Source organism: Oryzias melastigma, linkage group LG24, assembly GCF_002922805.2.
Source record: "Oryzias melastigma strain HK-1 linkage group LG24, ASM292280v2, whole genome shotgun sequence".
Classification (NCBI taxonomy): Eukaryota; Metazoa; Chordata; class Actinopteri; order Beloniformes; family Adrianichthyidae; genus Oryzias; species Oryzias melastigma.
The window spans coordinates 9,006,439-9,023,974 of NC_050535.1; the positions used below are offsets into that span (position 1 = coordinate 9,006,439).

At 35.4% G+C, this 17,536-nt stretch overlaps 1 protein-coding gene across 2 annotated transcripts in view; it reads right to left on the reverse strand.

Moving 5' to 3' along the window:
* Positions 1 to 10,729: 10,729 nt before the first annotated feature.
* adgb (androglobin) overlaps positions 10,730 to 17,536 on the reverse strand; it is a gene marked incomplete in the record, with an annotated part of 40,286 nt that continues 33,479 nt past the window's right edge. Inside the window, 6 exon segments of one of the 2 annotated variants that reach the window (XM_024291320.2) lie at positions 10,730 to 11,564; positions 11,679 to 11,862; positions 13,776 to 13,851; positions 13,921 to 14,005; positions 15,132 to 15,287; positions 16,326 to 16,465. In XM_024291320.2, the coding sequence (XP_024147088.1) occupies positions 11,472 to 11,564; positions 11,679 to 11,862; positions 13,776 to 13,851; positions 13,921 to 14,005; positions 15,132 to 15,287; positions 16,326 to 16,465 (734 nt within the window). 2 annotated transcript variants of the gene reach the window in all.

Here is a 17,536-nt window from a genome sequence, read left to right on the forward strand (position 1 = left end):
CATAACGCCATCCAGGGCAGAACTGCTGGTTATCGTTTTTGTCTTGCCCTTGCTCTTTTCAACTAAACCTTTGGACATGGATCCTAACGTCTCAGCCTCCTCGTCACAGTAGGACTGGCGTTTGGGAAACCAGGGTTCATTTTCCTGGGACGCGATAAGTTTGGATCAGTATGGACCCAAACCTGTCTTACCAATGCCTAGCTACATAGCCATAAGGGGGCCCAAGTCTCCCGTGTCGGTCCCGGAACGGACGAAATACAGGGTTGTGTCAAGAAAGGCACATAAAGCATAAAAATCTCTGCATGACTCCGTAGACGCTGGTTTGCTGTGGCGACCCCTGATGGGATTGCCAAAAGGTGAATAACAGTAGCTTTTATTTTACTGTAATAAATAAAAAACAAGAATTACATACGTTTAAAAAATGCTTCGAGGTGGTAGATTAAATTTAAGTTAACTTAGTTAAACACCCTTAATTTTTAATTTTTTTTTTTTTAACTTGTCCTTTCCAAGACCCAGAGGCCTCTTGTGTTGGACATATTTAACTATTACAATAGGGTGTTGTGAATCTTATGACACACGAGATGTATATTGGTATAAACTCCTTTTGGTGCTCGATGTGACCAGATAGTTTTATTTTTACATATATTAGTTTTCCCTTTTTGAATGTTTGTAACTCACTGTTTCTAGATTGTATCTTTTAAGATTCCTTGTTAAGTAGAAATGACTCACTCCACGGATACTAGTTTTACTACTTTCCATAGATTTATTGTTTAAGATGAATGTTTTTTTTTTCTATTCTAAGGCCACCAACTTTTAAGTGGAAGATGTCAGTCAGACGATGATGATTAAAAAACATTTCCTTTCTGACGTCTTTAAAAAAAAGAACACTACATTCCGTCAAAATTATGGAAGTGTTTGTGTCTCATAATTCAAAATAAAAGTAAATATTGGAAATGCTTTTTTCATTTTCACAATGTAACTGCATTATACTTGTCTCTTAAACGAAATGAAAAAGCAATTATCTGAATGGCTTTTTCTTTTTCTTCTTCAATAACGCTCATTCTCTAACTTAATTAAAATGATAGAGAAAATTGCATTTGAGATTTGATTTTCAAAAAGTTTTCTGGTAGATTTGTACCAAAAATTCAATTAGAAATATCAAATTTTAAAATGAAAAAGGATTAACAGAAACGCTTTTTAATTTTCACAATGTAACTGAAGTACTTGTCTCTGAAAAGATAATTTTAATTAAGTTACAGAATGGGAGGTGTTGAATAAGAAAAAGAAAAAGCTATTCTGAAGATTGCTTTTTAATTTTATTTAATTTAAGACGCAAGTAATGCATTTGCATTGTGAAAATGAAAAAGCATTTCCAGTATTTACTTTTATTTTCAAATATGAGTCACAAACGCTTCCATACAAATCAATGGTACATTATACCTTCTCATTGCCACACTAGGTTTGTTATTATAGTGTCACGTGTGACAATAATGTTTAACTTCAGTTATAGAATTCAGGGTACTCCAACCTTAAAGTTTCAGGTCTGTAAAAAAATTACATTTTGTAAATGTAAGATATTAATACAAATTCTGGTTGAGTTTACTGACGTTTCTCTGGCACGGTCTCTTGCTATGGCTTTCAGCTTGAATCAGTTCACACTTTATCAAAAGAGAACTCCTGCATGACCTTGTATGTGCTGCTGAGCTGGTGTGAGGCAACACAAGCAGAGGCACCTTTGTCCAGATATTAGAAGTGAAAGTCTGTCGGGGCGTGTTAACATAAACAGGAAATCCAAACCCAAACAGATGCTGGTAAATCCAGCTCTTGAGGCCTGCAAGCAAATTCTGCTGGAGCTTAAATGTCTTTTCCTGGTGGAGACGATGGCAGGCCGCCTCACAAAGGGCCCACCATCACCCTGCAGCTTCTGATGGTAAATTAAGCTGAGCAATTATCCCTTGTGATTGGCAAAGGCTGCAGCAAAATCCAATAAAGCAGGATGAGATGTGGACTCCTGTTTTATTGGCAACCTGACACCTCCCAGCTCTGCTATGTGAACAGAACCTGCAATGCAGAATTAATGCAGTCATCTCCAACACCGGGCAATTAAGAGAGCGTTGGTTTTGAGCTGCCGCTGGGATGCTATTTGAGGAAACTGTACGTCATTTCGAGTGACATCTTGACAAAAGGATGTATTTCTCTGAGATTGTGTCCACACATGAGTTCAGGCGGAGCTAGACGAGTCGAACAAAACAAAAGAAAAAGCTTTATAAATCAAACAAGAAAATATAGTAAAGAAGGTAACAGTTTGATAAATAACAGAGATAATCTGACGTTTTGATAAGAAGCGTTTAAAAGTTTGTTTTTCAAGCTGTTATGCTGCGTTTACACCAAACATGGACTCTTTTTGTCTCTTCTTTAAAGGGTGAACAAACAGGACAAATCTCAGCCTAGATTTGAAAAAGGGGGCGGGGCTGAAGGAGGCAGGCTGAGCGGAGGAGGTGTGGTCTAGATATGTGATTGACAGGGACAGTGAGTTTAGTTTAAGGTAAATAAAGAATCTTTTTTTATTGTTTCGATGAAAATTAAAAAAAAAATGCAGGCTGATGTTCTCGGCGTAGCGGAGCGACCTCCGCCACTTTTGTCGTTAACTTTGCGGCAAAAGCTCAAGTACTTACTTAAGCACTTGATTACGTAAACTTAATTACATACATATTTATTATTTTATTTATTATGCTAAAATCATACACACACATTCAAGAAGACTGCCATTTATCACTTATGATATATACCAAAGGAAACAACTCCAAAATTATAATTTTTTTAATCGTATTTTGCTCAAGTGTTAATTTTGATTTAGGGTACAAGCAAATTAAAAAATATATTTATTTTAAACTTCTTAAATTGGCTTCACAGATGTCACACACAACATAACTGATACAAAAATCCCAAATGTAAAATAAAGGAATATTAACCTCTTTCCCTTTTTTTCAGTTTATTTGAATTTTACTTCTTTTTTCGTATCACAAACACAAGCACACAATCCCCTTCACTGTGGTGTAATCCCATACTTCTGCCCTTCCTTTCATATCAACCCTTTAACCGCAGGAAGCTTCTGAGCGTGCAGCGCTCAGCTTTGTTTAAATATCAACTTGGTTTGACCTTCAAGCAGCTCCTTAAAAGTGTTTGGGGTTTGTATTAGCTGTTAGTTCAGGGAGTGTCTTGCAGACAGTGATAAGTGTGGGCCTCAGGGAAATAGAGAAGATAGAGGGTTATCGGTTGAAGTAACAAAAGAACATGTTCTTACCTGGGATTTCAATCAGTCACTTCCACATCAACCGAATCTGATTATAAACTCTATTTTTCTTCCTCGACGACCTTTCCTCTGGTGTTTTCTTGTCAATGGAGAAGAGGGTGAGCCTTCATGACTTCTTCTGGGGATTTGCTGTTTGGGCAGAACAATTACTGAAGTGGTGAGTGTAAAGTAGCAGTTTTATACAGGAAATATAATACATAAAATATATATCTGTCATATTTACATTTATATTCCAAAACATGTTTAAATATAAAAGTGGCCATACATATAAAAATAGTTCTCATGTAAAATAATTTGTCTAAAAACAGCAATAAAATACAATACCGTATTGTTCGGAGTATAAGTCGCAGTTTTTTTTATAGCTTATCCAGGAGTGTGATTTATACCCAGGAGGGTTACATTCTTGTTATTTTCCCAGTTTTCTTTTAGTGGTTGTTTCCGCTAACAACCACTAGAGGGCACTGCATCTGAGTATTCCTACTGACAGCGGAGGAAGAAGAAGTGTTGTCCTAAACAAACATGGAAGAGAATCGGATTTTTTTCCCTTTTAAACTTTGATACTTTTCTTATACAGATAAAAAAAATAGTATTCTTGTATTTCTTTTTGTCTTTATTTTTGTAAGCTACGCTTGGCAGATTTGTTCTGAAATGACACAATTTTTTCCTAAAAGTCCGACTTATACTCCAGTGCGACTTATACTTATAAAGAAATCAGGCAAAGTTTGGTTTGTCATGCATAGATGTCTAACTTCACTCTTCAAATTGACCTCCTTTGACATATTTAAGGTCAACCGATGCTTTGAAGGCACGTTAATGTTCAGGGTTAGGAATGTCCAGCAGTTGTGGTTGAGGTTAGAAACAGCTGTAAGAGAAGAGCGTCCTCTGAAACCACCAAGGCGCCGTGAGAGAAAGAGGGAAGGCAACAAGGGGGCTTCGATTACTGCAGCAAAGCTGGGCCATTCGTCCCTTTCTACTCCTCAGTGTTATCATTGTCAACATGAGGTAAAGGCTTGGCCTTTTGCTCTGAGCCCAGTCGCCACCAATTTTTAAGCCGCTCATATGGTTCTTTTATCAGTGTGGAGCTCTGATGATTGGACCTCTGAATGTTCATTCCCAGAAGGAGAGAACAGCAAAACGGAGACAATAACCAGAATGTTGGGCTGATATGGGACAGAATCAAGGAACAAGGCTTAAGGGAGCTAAAAAAAAAGGGATTATTTTCTTATGACAAATAAAAAAAATCAAATAATAAAAACATGCATTTGTAGTTAAAAATAAAAAAATATCAATAAATCCACATGTTTCAGCAACAATAGTTTTGACATGACGGCTCATTCATTCATGTTAATGCTTTAAAACAAAAGTTGCTCTACGTCATCTGAAAACCGTAAATCCTCCAGAGGATTTGTGCTCCTGTGACTCTCCCTCTGCCTTTGAAATAAAACCTCTCCCCATGTGGTAAGCATATTACCATTCCAAATGAGATCCTGACAGGAATATTTAGCTGCAAACACCCTCGCAGAGCCACTGGCGCAGCTGCAAACCCTCAATGCCGCTTCATTACTTTCAACAAAATTAAGCAAACAATGTTTAATGCATACGGTGACTCATCAGGTCGCGCGGCGTTTGACACTGATGCAGAGGTTTGGTGCTCCTCTGCCTCGGTGAGGTGCACTCGTAGAACGCATTAGGTAGGAATGTTACAGCGCTCCTGCTACGGCGCTGATGTCTTTGTGTGGATTCTGTTTACACCTGCGGAATCAGATTAAAGCAATCGAAAACAAATGGAAATTTTCCTTCATGTTCTTGAATCTGGAGCAAGTGATTTGACCTCGACTGTTCACCTTTACAAGAACGAGAGACAACAGAGTGGAAACCATCTAAATCAGGTGTCAAACTTAATCGCACAAGGGGCCAAAATCCAAAAAACACCTTAGGTTGTGGGCCGAACAGGATAAACATTTATTGAACACACTAAAATTACATTTTTAGAACTTTAAAACTGTAACTTTTCAACATAATTGTGAACTAGATTAACATTACCAGCCATAATGCTAGTGTGAATGCTGTAAGCTGAATTTGGCCACTGAAGATGCTAGTGCTGATAGCTGAAAATGCTGAAATTGATAGCTGAAATCACTGAAGCTGATAGCTGAAAAAAGACTGAAACTGATAGAGCTAAACTATTAGCTAAATGACATATTAGCCTAAAAAACAAAAAAAAGTTAAGTTAGTCAAAACAGCTAGCATGTAGCAGAAATATTAGCTAAACTTCAAATTAGACTAAAAAACTGAAAAAAGTCTAAGTTAGCCAAAACAGCTAGCATGTAGCTGAAATATTAGCTTAACTCCAAAATAGCCTAAAAAAATCTTAGTAAATGCCAAAATAGTCCAAAAAACTAGCAGAATGTCAAATTTTAAAACTTTAAAACCGTAACTTTTTTACATAATTATGAAAAATAAAAAGGCAGGAATATTATTCCAGAATAAATCAACTTAAAACATTAATCATTTTTAATATTTCACTACAATAACAAAAATAAAAACATATTTTTTTTAGGGAGAATTTTGATCCAGCTGGATTTCAGGTCGTTTCAGCTGGAGTCTTCTCTTTGGTGGGGGCGTGTCTGTCCATTCTGAACTGCTCGCCTCCCACGACGTCGGTGAACTGCGGAGTTTTGGCAATTTGTAGACAAAATCTGTGCTTCTTATTGTGGAAAATTCATGTTGGTCTCCATCCCATAAGAGAATAATAGTCGGTTTCCTAGTTGTTGGATTTCAAGTAGCAGACAGCTCTGTTTTGCCCCGCCCCCATAGCAGGTGCTCCGCTACTCTGTTTGTTCTCCGCCTCATTTATAAAATAAAAGATCACTTTTGTCCAAAAGCTACAAATAATTATCTCTTTAATTTAATAAAATCTCAATCATGGAATGTAAAAAAAAATTTACTTTATTTAGTTTTTTTACTCTGATCTCACAGTCAGGACGCCTCAGGGCGTCAAAACATATTAACAAATTAATTATGTTCTATTTATCGTTAACGCGTCAACATTCACATCCCTAAAATAAATACATACATATTTCAACATATTCCAGGCAGCTGTTTTATTTCTTTTATGTCGAGCTGTGGTATTTGTGTGTATGCGTGGGTGGGCAAAAAGTACGTTTCGCCTAGGGTGCCATGCAGCCTAGGGCCGGGCCTGCGCGTTGACATACTCACCCCGAACACCCTTGTTCCTCCATGGAGGCTTTTGTGGTTGTGCTTTCCTCCCGGGTCAGGACAGGTTTGCGGTTGGTTACAGAGCGATCCGGATCCATGACTCCTGGGGGGGTCCGGGTGTGGTAGCTCCCCAGCATGCACTGCCCATGGGTTCAGAGTGGTGCTGTGGCGACCCGCCTCTCCTACATTCAGTGGAGTCAATTTGAGCCTGCAGGGGTGCTACATGAAAACTGTCAACACCAACAGCCATTCAGACTCTCTGAGCAACAAAAATGTTGACAAATGTGTTTTATGCATTAATAATCTAGACATCAACGTCACTAAACGTCTCAGGCAGGCTTAAGTCAGGCTTAGTGGAGCTCAGAGAAGCTGCACCATCAGGAAGCATATTAAATCTGAAGAGCATGACCGTACAATTACACAAGTATAAGTTTGAGTAAATACTTGCTATAAAGCTCATGTCAGCATGGCTTAGGTTTATAATACATGTGTCAAAGTCAAGGCCCGGGGGCCGAATCTGGCCCTCTGGATAATTCTATCTGGCCAGGTGTTATCCTGCACTCATTTTTATCTTGTATAATTTTGAAAATATATTTTCATGGAGAGTAAAATATTGAAAGTTATTTAAGGTTTAAATTGATGGAATAATATTCCTGCCTTTTTATTATTCAGAATTATGTTAAAAAGTTACAGATTTAAAGTTTTAAAAATTGGCTTTCCTCAGCTTTTTGGACTATTTTGGCATTTACTAAGATTTTTTTAGGCTATTTTGGAGTTTAGCTAATATTTACATGCTAGCTGTTTTGGCTAATTTAGGCTTTCCTGTTCTTTAGGCTTTTATTAAGCCTAGCTATTTTTTCAGCTAAATGCTAGCTGTTTTGGGTATTTTGGGCTTTTTCTAGTTTTTTTTCTGTTATATTGGAGTTTAGCTAATTATCCAGCTACATACTAGCTGTTTTGGCTAATTTAGGCTTTTTTTTTTGTTCTTAGGTTGTTTTGGAGTTGGGCCAGGGGTCTGCAACATGTTGCTCTTTTATCTCTCCATAGTGGCTCTCTGGCTACAGAAAGATAAAATAATAGTGATTTTCAAAAAATTTAGAGTTTAGCTTCTATTTTAGCAACATGCTAACGTTTTTTGCTAGTTTTTGACTAATTTGGAGTTTAGCTAATGTTTTAGAAAAAATCCTGATGTTTTCAGCTAATTTGTTATCTACTTAAGTTTTTTTTGGGATAATTTAGCTTCTATTTTAGCAACATGCTAACATTTTTGACAAATTTAGTTTACTGTGGAATTTGAGGCGATTTTGGAGTTCAGCTTGTAAATACACAACGAGCTAGCTTTTTTTGGGCTAATTTGGCCTCTAATGAGTTTTTATGCTAATTTGGAGTTTAGCTAATATTTTAGCAATACATGCTAACATTTTTGGCTAATTTGTTATCTACTGGAATTTTAATGCTAATTTAGAGTTTAGCTTTTCTTCTAGCAACATGCTAACATTTTTGGTGGATTTAATTTACTGATTAAGTTTATGCTTATTTGGAGTTCAGCTAATAATTAAGTAACAAGCTAGATTTGGCCTCTACTAAATTTGGCCTCTACTAAAAGGTAAAAGGTAGAGATACGGCTCCTTCTAGGTTTTGATCAGTAGAAAAAAAGACCAAATGGCTCTTTTACTGTTAAAGGTTGCCAACCCCTGAGTTAGGCTAATATTTACATGCTAGCTGTTTTGGCTAATTTAGAGATTTTCCCCGTTTTTGGGGGCTATTTTGAAGTTTTGATATTTTTTCAGCTACATGCTAGCTGTTTTGGCTAATTTTTTTGCTAAAATTCTCCTTTTCATGATCCGAGCTTATCAGAGACATAAGGTCAACCCCTCTTATCTGTTTTTGCATCCTTTCCTCATTTTAGATTTGCATAAGCAGCTACTTTTTTTTTTTAAACTATCTGACTCTTTCAGGTATCAAATAGTTTTGTTTCCATGCTTATCCAGTTTTGTCACTACACCCCAAGTCATGACAAGATTTCTTTTTCAATCCATTCCTGAATTTATTACCTCTAAATTGACAGTGAATCCATGACTCACTGCTGCAGGCAAGTGCATCTAGTTTCAGCTAATCAAATCACTCCTAAGTAATTTAGGAATAAAATATTTTCCATCTGGGAAGCCTCTCTTCTGCATGTATACCGAAATGTGCACAACAGTGGACTAAGCTTTTGTTTTCAAGGTCCCTCTGTACCGTCTAAGAGCAAAAATAGTGCAGCACAGACTGAAATCAGCCATTATTCTGTGCGCACAGAGGAGGAGGAGAAAGGGCAAAGACAAGACAGAATATCCTGTGCTGGCAACAAGCCTTTCAGCGTTTGTTCTGTCTCAATTCAATTTTGAGTTTACACTTTTATTTTGACTACACGTTTTCTTTATTAATTACTTTTTTATACTGCCTATATGGTACAATTGTACACATTTGAAGTTAAATTACATCCAATTCCAGGCGTTGACTATGTTGTACATGTCCTGTACACACAGAGGTGTGTACTTTTACTGTATAGTTTTCTAAATACTACTACTTAAACATTATATTGCACAAAAGTTACTTTATTCTACTTCAATGTTGACAACTTATACATAATTTTTTATTCTGGAATGCAACATTTAAGTACTAGCACAAATCTGTGTCCGTGCTGAAACAAAAGATCAAAGATCATCTTAAACTGTTAAGACAAATAATTTTAGAAAAAAATGTCATCACAAAACAACATTATATCCAACATCCATTCTCTGATTATTTCTCTGGGGTCTCTGATAGTATGGAGCTGAATTTGGGCCAATATTATTTGAAACCCAAATAAAACAAATTGAAAAAATATTGGAGTTTGGACAAAACAAAATGCCAGAAACTTTTTGTTCTTCTAAAATAAACAAAATTATTCTCAGTTTCAGGGTTTTTTAGGTTTCAGTACTCAAAATAACATTTAAAAACGTCGTTTTGCTTCAAATCTTTTTTTTTGTTTCAAATCTTTTTTTTTTTTTTTTCGTTTTCGAATCAAAAAAATGTAAAAAATGAAAACGAAAAAAAAAATGGTTGGAAGTGAAAAAAAAAGATTTGACCCAAAAAGAAAAAAAGTTTTGTAATTGATATTTTGAGTTTTGAAACAAGCAAAAAAAGGAACATTTGAAGCTATAAATAGTTGAGTTTATTTTAGAGTATCAAATAGTTTAAGACATTTTTTTTTTGTTGCAAAACACCAATATTTTTTAAAATTTGTCTTATTTGGGTTTCAAATAATACTGGCCCCATTTTAGCTCCATACGATTAAGCATCAGTACACACGGTTTGAATCCAAACAGGTCACACACATTGTTCATACTAGAACAAAGGTCACAGAGTTTTGGGGAGTTGAATATGTTCACCATACTGTTAGAATACTGTTAATATTGCTCAAACCACTGAGTTTATAAATGCTAAAACATGCTTGATTATACGTCATAATATCCAGTCAATTTCAAAAACAGTACATTTGTTGATAAAATGGAATGCAAATGCAGAAATATTAAAATATGTTTTTTTGTCTCTGATCAAATTCATGTTAATATGTATGAGCTGGATTTCAGATTATATGTGTGCGTGAATTACTTATTTCAAGTTTTAAAAAAATGGCCAAATCTAAGATATACTTAAATTATGATAATTTCTTGTTCTGAAATCTGGCCTTCAAGCTTTTTTTCTATTTGGTATGTAGAAAATATAGCTTGTAAAGTTTAGATTTAAAAAATAAATAAGAAAGAAAACATGTTTTTCTTGTAACAAGTTTAATATAATTGTTGTTTATATAAAAAAATCAAGATCAATAACATTTTTACAACAAATTTTAAGATGTATAATCTTTGTTAAATAAGGTCACATAAGAATTAAGTAAACTGAGCAACACTAAACTGCATTTTTGTATTATTTCACACAGAATTGAATTTATGCAACACAAAAATATTAATTTAAACTGTTATTTGGTTTAAATCAGCTGCTAAATAAGAATATTGCTCATGAAGCAGCATTAGAATCTAAATGAATTTGTCAAACAGAACACAGCATTCATAGGTGTACTACCACGTTTGGCCACTAGATGGCTCCATCATCATTTCATTTCAGCTCAATGGGTGTGTGGAATGGAGAAAGAAAAGCACAAAAGCACAAACGGAGTATAAAATAACAATAGTTTTTTTTTTATTAACTTAAAGGAAATACATCTGATTAAGACTCACAAGAGTTAGTTTGAAGTTTTTGTTTAAACTGTAGTGTTATAAAGTTTTGGTTTATTACAGAGACTAAAGCATTTATTCTTAAACATCTCTTTCTTTTTCATTCAGATTACAAAGGACCTTCTATCAGGAAAGCTTAAGTCTTCTAATCGATCGATCGATCAATAGCTCTCAGCGAGGGGGGCCAAGTCCCCTCTAGTGCCAAGCAGTCAAAGAAAACAACAGATTTGCAGAAGATGAGAAGTTTTAAGCACTACTTTAAACCTTTACAAACACACTAAAAAAAAAACAAAAGTTTCTAAATACATATTTGTTTTATTTTTTGTTTGAAATCTGGAAACAAGTAAAGAAGAGCTTCAGTGTTTGGGCTTTTAAATGATGAATGTTTGTAAGAAAATGCTAATTTTTTAGGGATTTATTTCAAGAAAACAAATATTTTATTCCTCATAACCCCGTATTACCTCAAACGGCTTCAGTTTTAAAATACAGAAAGATTTATTGAATGAATTAACCTTAAAAATGCACAAAAAATTCTATTTAATAGATGAGAAATAGGAAAACTAAAAGGTCTGATGGTTTACTGGAATCGAGGAGGTACCAATCTGAAGCAAAGAGAATTGTTTAAGACTGAATGAGATCTCTTTCTATTTTTGTAATCTCTCGGCATCCTTACTGCATTGATACTAAGGGGGGGCTCTGTTTGTAGTGCCAGCTTCCTCCAGACCCAGTTTCTCATAATGCTCTTTAAAAGCATTAAGTGATTTCTGCCAGTCATCCTGAAGACAAAGAAAGAGAGGTTAGAACAGGATGTTCTGATGCACCGAGCACTTCAATGACGACGGTTACTGTGTCTTCCTACATCCCTCAACGTCAGACGTCTGCAGATTCACCTGCATGCTCTGATACATCTTCAGCTGTTGCTTCACAAACTCCTTTCGGTGAGACGCCTGATGTTTGTGCCTCTCCAGAAAACTTCTACGGATGGACTGATGGGTCTGGATCTTCTCCAGAAGCTCCCGGTCACGCTCTTCCTCTCTCTGGGAGTCCGTCAGCTCAGCAGATCCTTTTGGGTCTCTAAGAAAACACAAAGACGGTTTAAAATAGCAAAAATTAAAAAAGGTGAACAACTCAGATGAAAATCCTGTTTTTGATGTTTTCAACAAGGTCTTGTGGGATGTTTCTCATGGTGGAGGACATATATAAAGAAAATTAAGTTTAAAATGGCATTTCTGAGTGTTTCTTTATTTAAATCATTGTGAATAAGCAGCAGACAGAAAAATTGGAGTGGGAAAAGACTTGAAGTTATGGCGTTAAAGTTAAGCTGCTCTGATCCATTCTGATCTAGATGACTAGATCCATGTACGGAATCCGACTCAAAACTGTACGGCTGGACAGCTGATGCACCGGTAATGTTAGGTAGTGTTGTGAGGGGCTGTAAGCTAGCTGGAGCACATATAGATGGGCTTATTCTATTCTCAGAGGCAAATTTCCAACTAGAAAAGTTGTTTTAATAATACTAGTGTGAATACTTTTTGCTGAAAGTATTTGCTAAATATGCTGAAGCTTTTTGCTGAAAATAGTGACAAAATTTACTTTAACTGCTGACGGGATTTACTAAAAATACAAAAGCTTTTTACAAACTGTTAAATTTGCTAAAAGACTGGAAATTTAATTAAATATTTATGAAAAAGCACTGAAGTTTATCTAAATTTCAGAAAATTTGTAGTAAAATTGCTTAAAAATCTCTAATACATGCCAATTTTGCAAAAATATCTAGTATGTTGCTTTAATATGAGCTAAACTCTAAATTAGCTCAAAAAGCTAGCTTATTGATAACTAACTCCAAAATAACCCAAAATACCTCAGTAAATAAAATTAGCCAAAAACGTTAGCCTGTTGCTAAATATTAGCTAAACTCCAAATTAGCCTATAAAAACCCCAGTAGATAATAAATTAGCCAAAATGTTAGCATGTTGCTAATTAGGTAAACTCCATTTTTTTTATTCACATAAAAGATGAAAACATAGCCCATGAATATATTTAAAGACTTGTTGATAATTTACTTAATTTTTTTTACATTTCGAGACTTTCTTATTCATTTCCTATGGGGCATATTTTGTTTAATATTTCAAAAACTATAAAGTTAATGAATACCAAAAATAAAAACAGTAATGTCCTGAGCAAGCTAAATGTTTTGATACCAAGATTGATGAAATCTCTGAAAGTGTGATTGAATTTTATGTGCCGAAAAATGTACGGAAAAGAGAATCACTATCGTGTGAATGTTTACTAAGCAACTCTTTTACAATAGTTCTAAAGATGATCGGAGTGAGTTTTTAAGTTAAACCAAACTGTGTAAAAATAATAATAATAAAAGAGATGTCTGGTTCCCAGAAAACTATTACTTTTTTTTGACTGACAACAAAATAACTGAATGACAGAAGAAAAAATCATTTTTCTAAATCCCTACATCCACATGTTAGCACACACACCAGTGTTTGAGAGCAGGAGAGGATGAAGAGGTTAAAGGAGAAGGGCACATCTCATTGGAGCAACAACGAGGCCCGGAAATAGCTCTCTAATTAACAGACCCAAATATGAGCTGGTTTATCTGGGAGAGGGATGGACAGAGGGAGAGATGGAGGGAAAGGAGTGAGTGGTGGTGTTAGGGGATGGATGAGAGACGCAGGTGGAACTGTAAAGAGCAACAAGAAAAAAAACAGATAAAGTCAAATGTTGCATTTCAGAAAAGCAGCACTAAGCAGTTGTGTAGGAGTTGTTACCGCCCTCTAGAGGCCACAGAGTCTTCACTCGGGAAAGTACAAAGTGGAACGCTTTCATTTAGGAGAAAAGGGAAAATACAAGTACAGTCTGGCAGATCCTGAATTATCTGAGCTTCCCTTGAGAACAGGAATATTATCAGTTCAACACGACATTTTAACAATTTAAAATCCGTACTTAAATGGGATCTGGGAGCGGTATCACACCTGAGCAGGTGACTGAAGTCAGGGAGGGTGTTGTTGGGTGAACTGACACAGGGATCTAGGTCACAACTGGCAGCAGCTGTGGAGGAAAAAAGAACGACAAGTGACTAGAGAACATGGAAGGAGTCAGAAACATGTGGAACATTACCAGGATCTGTGGTTTCATCCAAGGCAGCTTCATCCTTCGCTTCATTCTGGACTCGGTTTAGAAACCTTAGATGGGTCTGCAGAGCCTTCAAATGTGACAAGTAGAGTCAAGGCTAATGTATCTTCATCTACTGAGGTTTTCTTTGGGCTAATTTAGAGATTAGCTTTTATTTTAGTAGTTTTGGCTAATTTACTGAGGAATTTTAGGCTATTTTAGAGTTTAGCTAGTAATTAAGCAGCATGCTAGCTTTTAGGCCAATTTGGCATCTACTAACTTTTTTGGGCTAATTTGGAGCTTAGCTAACATTTTAGAAACATGCTAACATTTTTTGGTTAATTTATCTACTACGGTTTTTAGGCTATTTTAGAGTTTAGCTTCTATTTTAGCAACAGGGTAACATTTTTGGCTAATTTGTTATCAGTTGGGGTTTTTATGCTAATTCAGAGTTTATCTTCTATTTTAGCGACAAGCTAATGTTTTTGGCTAATTTGGTTTACTAAGAAATTTTAGGCTATTTTGGAGTTTAGCTAGTAATTAAGCAATGTGCTAGATTTTTGGCTAATTTGGCATCTACTGAGTTTTTTTTGGACTAATTTGAGCATAGCTAACATTTTAGAAACATGCTAACATTTTTGGTTAATTTATCTACTATGGTTTTTAGGCTAATTCAGAGTTTAGCTAATATTTTAGCAAAAGGCTAACGTTTTTGGCTAATTTGGTTTACTGAGGAATGTTAAGCTATTTTGGAGTTTAGCAAGTAATTAAACAGGTGCTAGCTTTTTAGGCTAATTTGGCATCTACTAAGGTTTTTTGGTCTAATTTAGAGTTTAGCTATTTAGATATTTAAGCAACATGCTAGATATTTTGCAATTTTTTTTAATGTATTGAGGTTGTTTTAGCAATTTTACTAAAAAAAAAATCTCAGAAAGTTACATCAACTTCAGCGCTCTTTTATTAATGAAATTTTGAGTCTTTTAGCTAATTTAACATTTTGCAAATAGCTTTTGCATTTTCAGCAAATCCCTTTTGAAATTATAGTAAATTGTGTCATCGTTTTCAGCAAAAAACTTCAGAATCTTCTACTTTAGTTTCAACCAAAAGCATTTACTCTAGCATCATAGCAGGTAATGCAACTTTTCTAGTCTGAATCTTCTTGAAGAGATCAAGGATGTTTATTTCAAAGGAAAATGTCTCATCGATGTTGTGGTTACCTTGGCGCAGCGTCCTGGTTCAAGCTTCTCCCAGCTGTCTTTAATGGCTCTGATCTGATCACTGCGCTCTGTGTCCTTCTTCGCCTCAATGCTCTCCGTTTTAGTGTTTTCAGTGACAACACGCAGGATCCAGTGGGGTTTGGTCAGGTCAAGGCTCTGCACAAAGCAACGGATGCAAAGAACTTTAAAACTTCTAAGACAGAAATACGAAAGCTTTGCAAAAACTACAACTCATATATATAACAGAATGGCTTCGCTTACACACACAATCAATATTTAATACATATACATGGTTCCTACACATTTCTGCAAGTAAAATTTTAGACTTTTTAGGACCTTGCATATGAAAACAAGACAAATTTATCTGCCTAATTTCCAGGCCTATGGACAAAGAAAAAGAAAAAAATCCTTGTCAGAGTAAAAGTAACGAATTACAGTTCAAATTTCAGTATGTAAATTACAATTACCAAACTACAGAAACCATAATTTCTTCATTACTCACATTTTGGAGCAGTACAACCATCGGTAACTAATAAACCTCAGAGACGCTAAAATTATATGATGAAGTACTTTCTGGTTCACAGTTTAAGTGGCATCAGCCTGTAGTTGCTAATACTAGCGTACAATAAATGCCTTTTACTTGCATGATGGCAGATAAAACTTTAGACCAAAAAAGTTATACAGAAAAAAAGGTATAAACTTCAAAATTTTTAAGACCAAGATATCCAAATTTAAGACTTTTAAAAAATGTTTTTTATGGCCTTATTTCTAAATGTTCAAATTTAAGACTTTTTAAGACCCAGGTGGAACCCTGCACACAAAAGTAAAACTGAATTAAATAGAAATTGTGTTTTTTAAGGTCAAAATTGTCTTTTTATCAAGAAAACAAATCAAAATAGAAGCTGAATGCAAACAATGAATGAAATTCTACTTTTTTTAAATTGTATTAATATTTCTTGAGTGGTATTTTTGCTTCATACGTGCATCTTTGAGCATTCCTCTAAAACCTCTGAAAGGCTTAAGAACAGCATGATATACGCCTTTTAACAATCATTAAGGAGATGTATTTTTTATTTGACAGTAACTCCTTTAGAAATATTCCTGTTATTGTTAACATTTTAATAGATACCAGTTCATTACTGACTGATGACTGATCTTTCGGTAGCGATTGCCGCCGTTGTCACAGATTCGTACCGTGTCCTGCTTGAATCCAGAAGCTGCCGCAGACTTTCCCTTCTTTCCGTCCCTTCTGGCTTTGCGGCTGCTCTGGGGGCCGTCAGTGGAATCATCGGGTGCTGTTGGGTTGGATGAATTCCCATCTTTGAGTCTATTCTCTGAATGTTAAAATAGACAGTGGGTTTAATTTTGTGGAGTTTTAAGACAATATCTACAGCTCGCAAACTTTTCTGCAGTCCAAACTTGATGTCAAAATGAAAAACAGCTGTCTGGATGAAAGAGGACGAAATTCTGTGATTTCTCTCCAAATGTTTAATTTTATTAAACTTAAGATTGAACTTTTTTTGCAACAAAAACTAAACTTAATGGTTAACTTAACAAATGATGCTGCAGGTGTCATACAATTGTGTGTGTGCTAGATGGCACTGTTGCACCTTAAACCTGCCAGAAGGAAATCTCTCTTCTCTGAAGTCTCAGTGTAACAGTCTGTTTTATGACTTTGGCAACATGTTTATGAGTTATTCTAATAAATTAATGTTGATCTTGCTTTACCTGAGTTTCAACTTTATTTGAAAATTAAAAAAAAAAAATCCATAAAACCATTCTTTGTTTTGATGATTGAAATTTGGTCAGAAACACAATCAGAGGATAGAAAAAAAAAAGGAAAAACACATTTAATCATAATGTCATTGGTTGTAAAGGAAAATAAAACCTGAAATTCACGAGAAGAACACAGAAACAGTTCATTCCTTTGATGGGCAGGGGTGAGATTTTAAACTGCTTGTTGAACAGTTTTCACAGCCTGGAGCGGCTCGTACTGCGACTGCATCTTCGCGGCATGTAAGGAACATGATCAAGGACAGTCTTACCACTGAGACAGATTTAAAACTGGGTGAAATTAATTCACTCTCCTTCTGGGATACTTCCCAGAGCACCATGGGGCAAAAGCCAACTTCATCTGACATCTCATTGACCCATTTTTACAAGATTATTGGGAAAACACAGGAGGTTTGTGTGGAGACTGGCCCTCATATAGACACAGAGACCAACAAAAGGAGGTGGCAAAGTCGTTCTGAACATATATGTAGCCATCTATATCAGGATGTCAAAGTCAATCGCACAGGGGAACAAAATCCAAAAGGTCGCAGGCCGAACAGGATAAACATTTATTGAACACAATAAAACTACATTTTTAAAACCTTAAAACTGTAACTTTAACATAATTATGT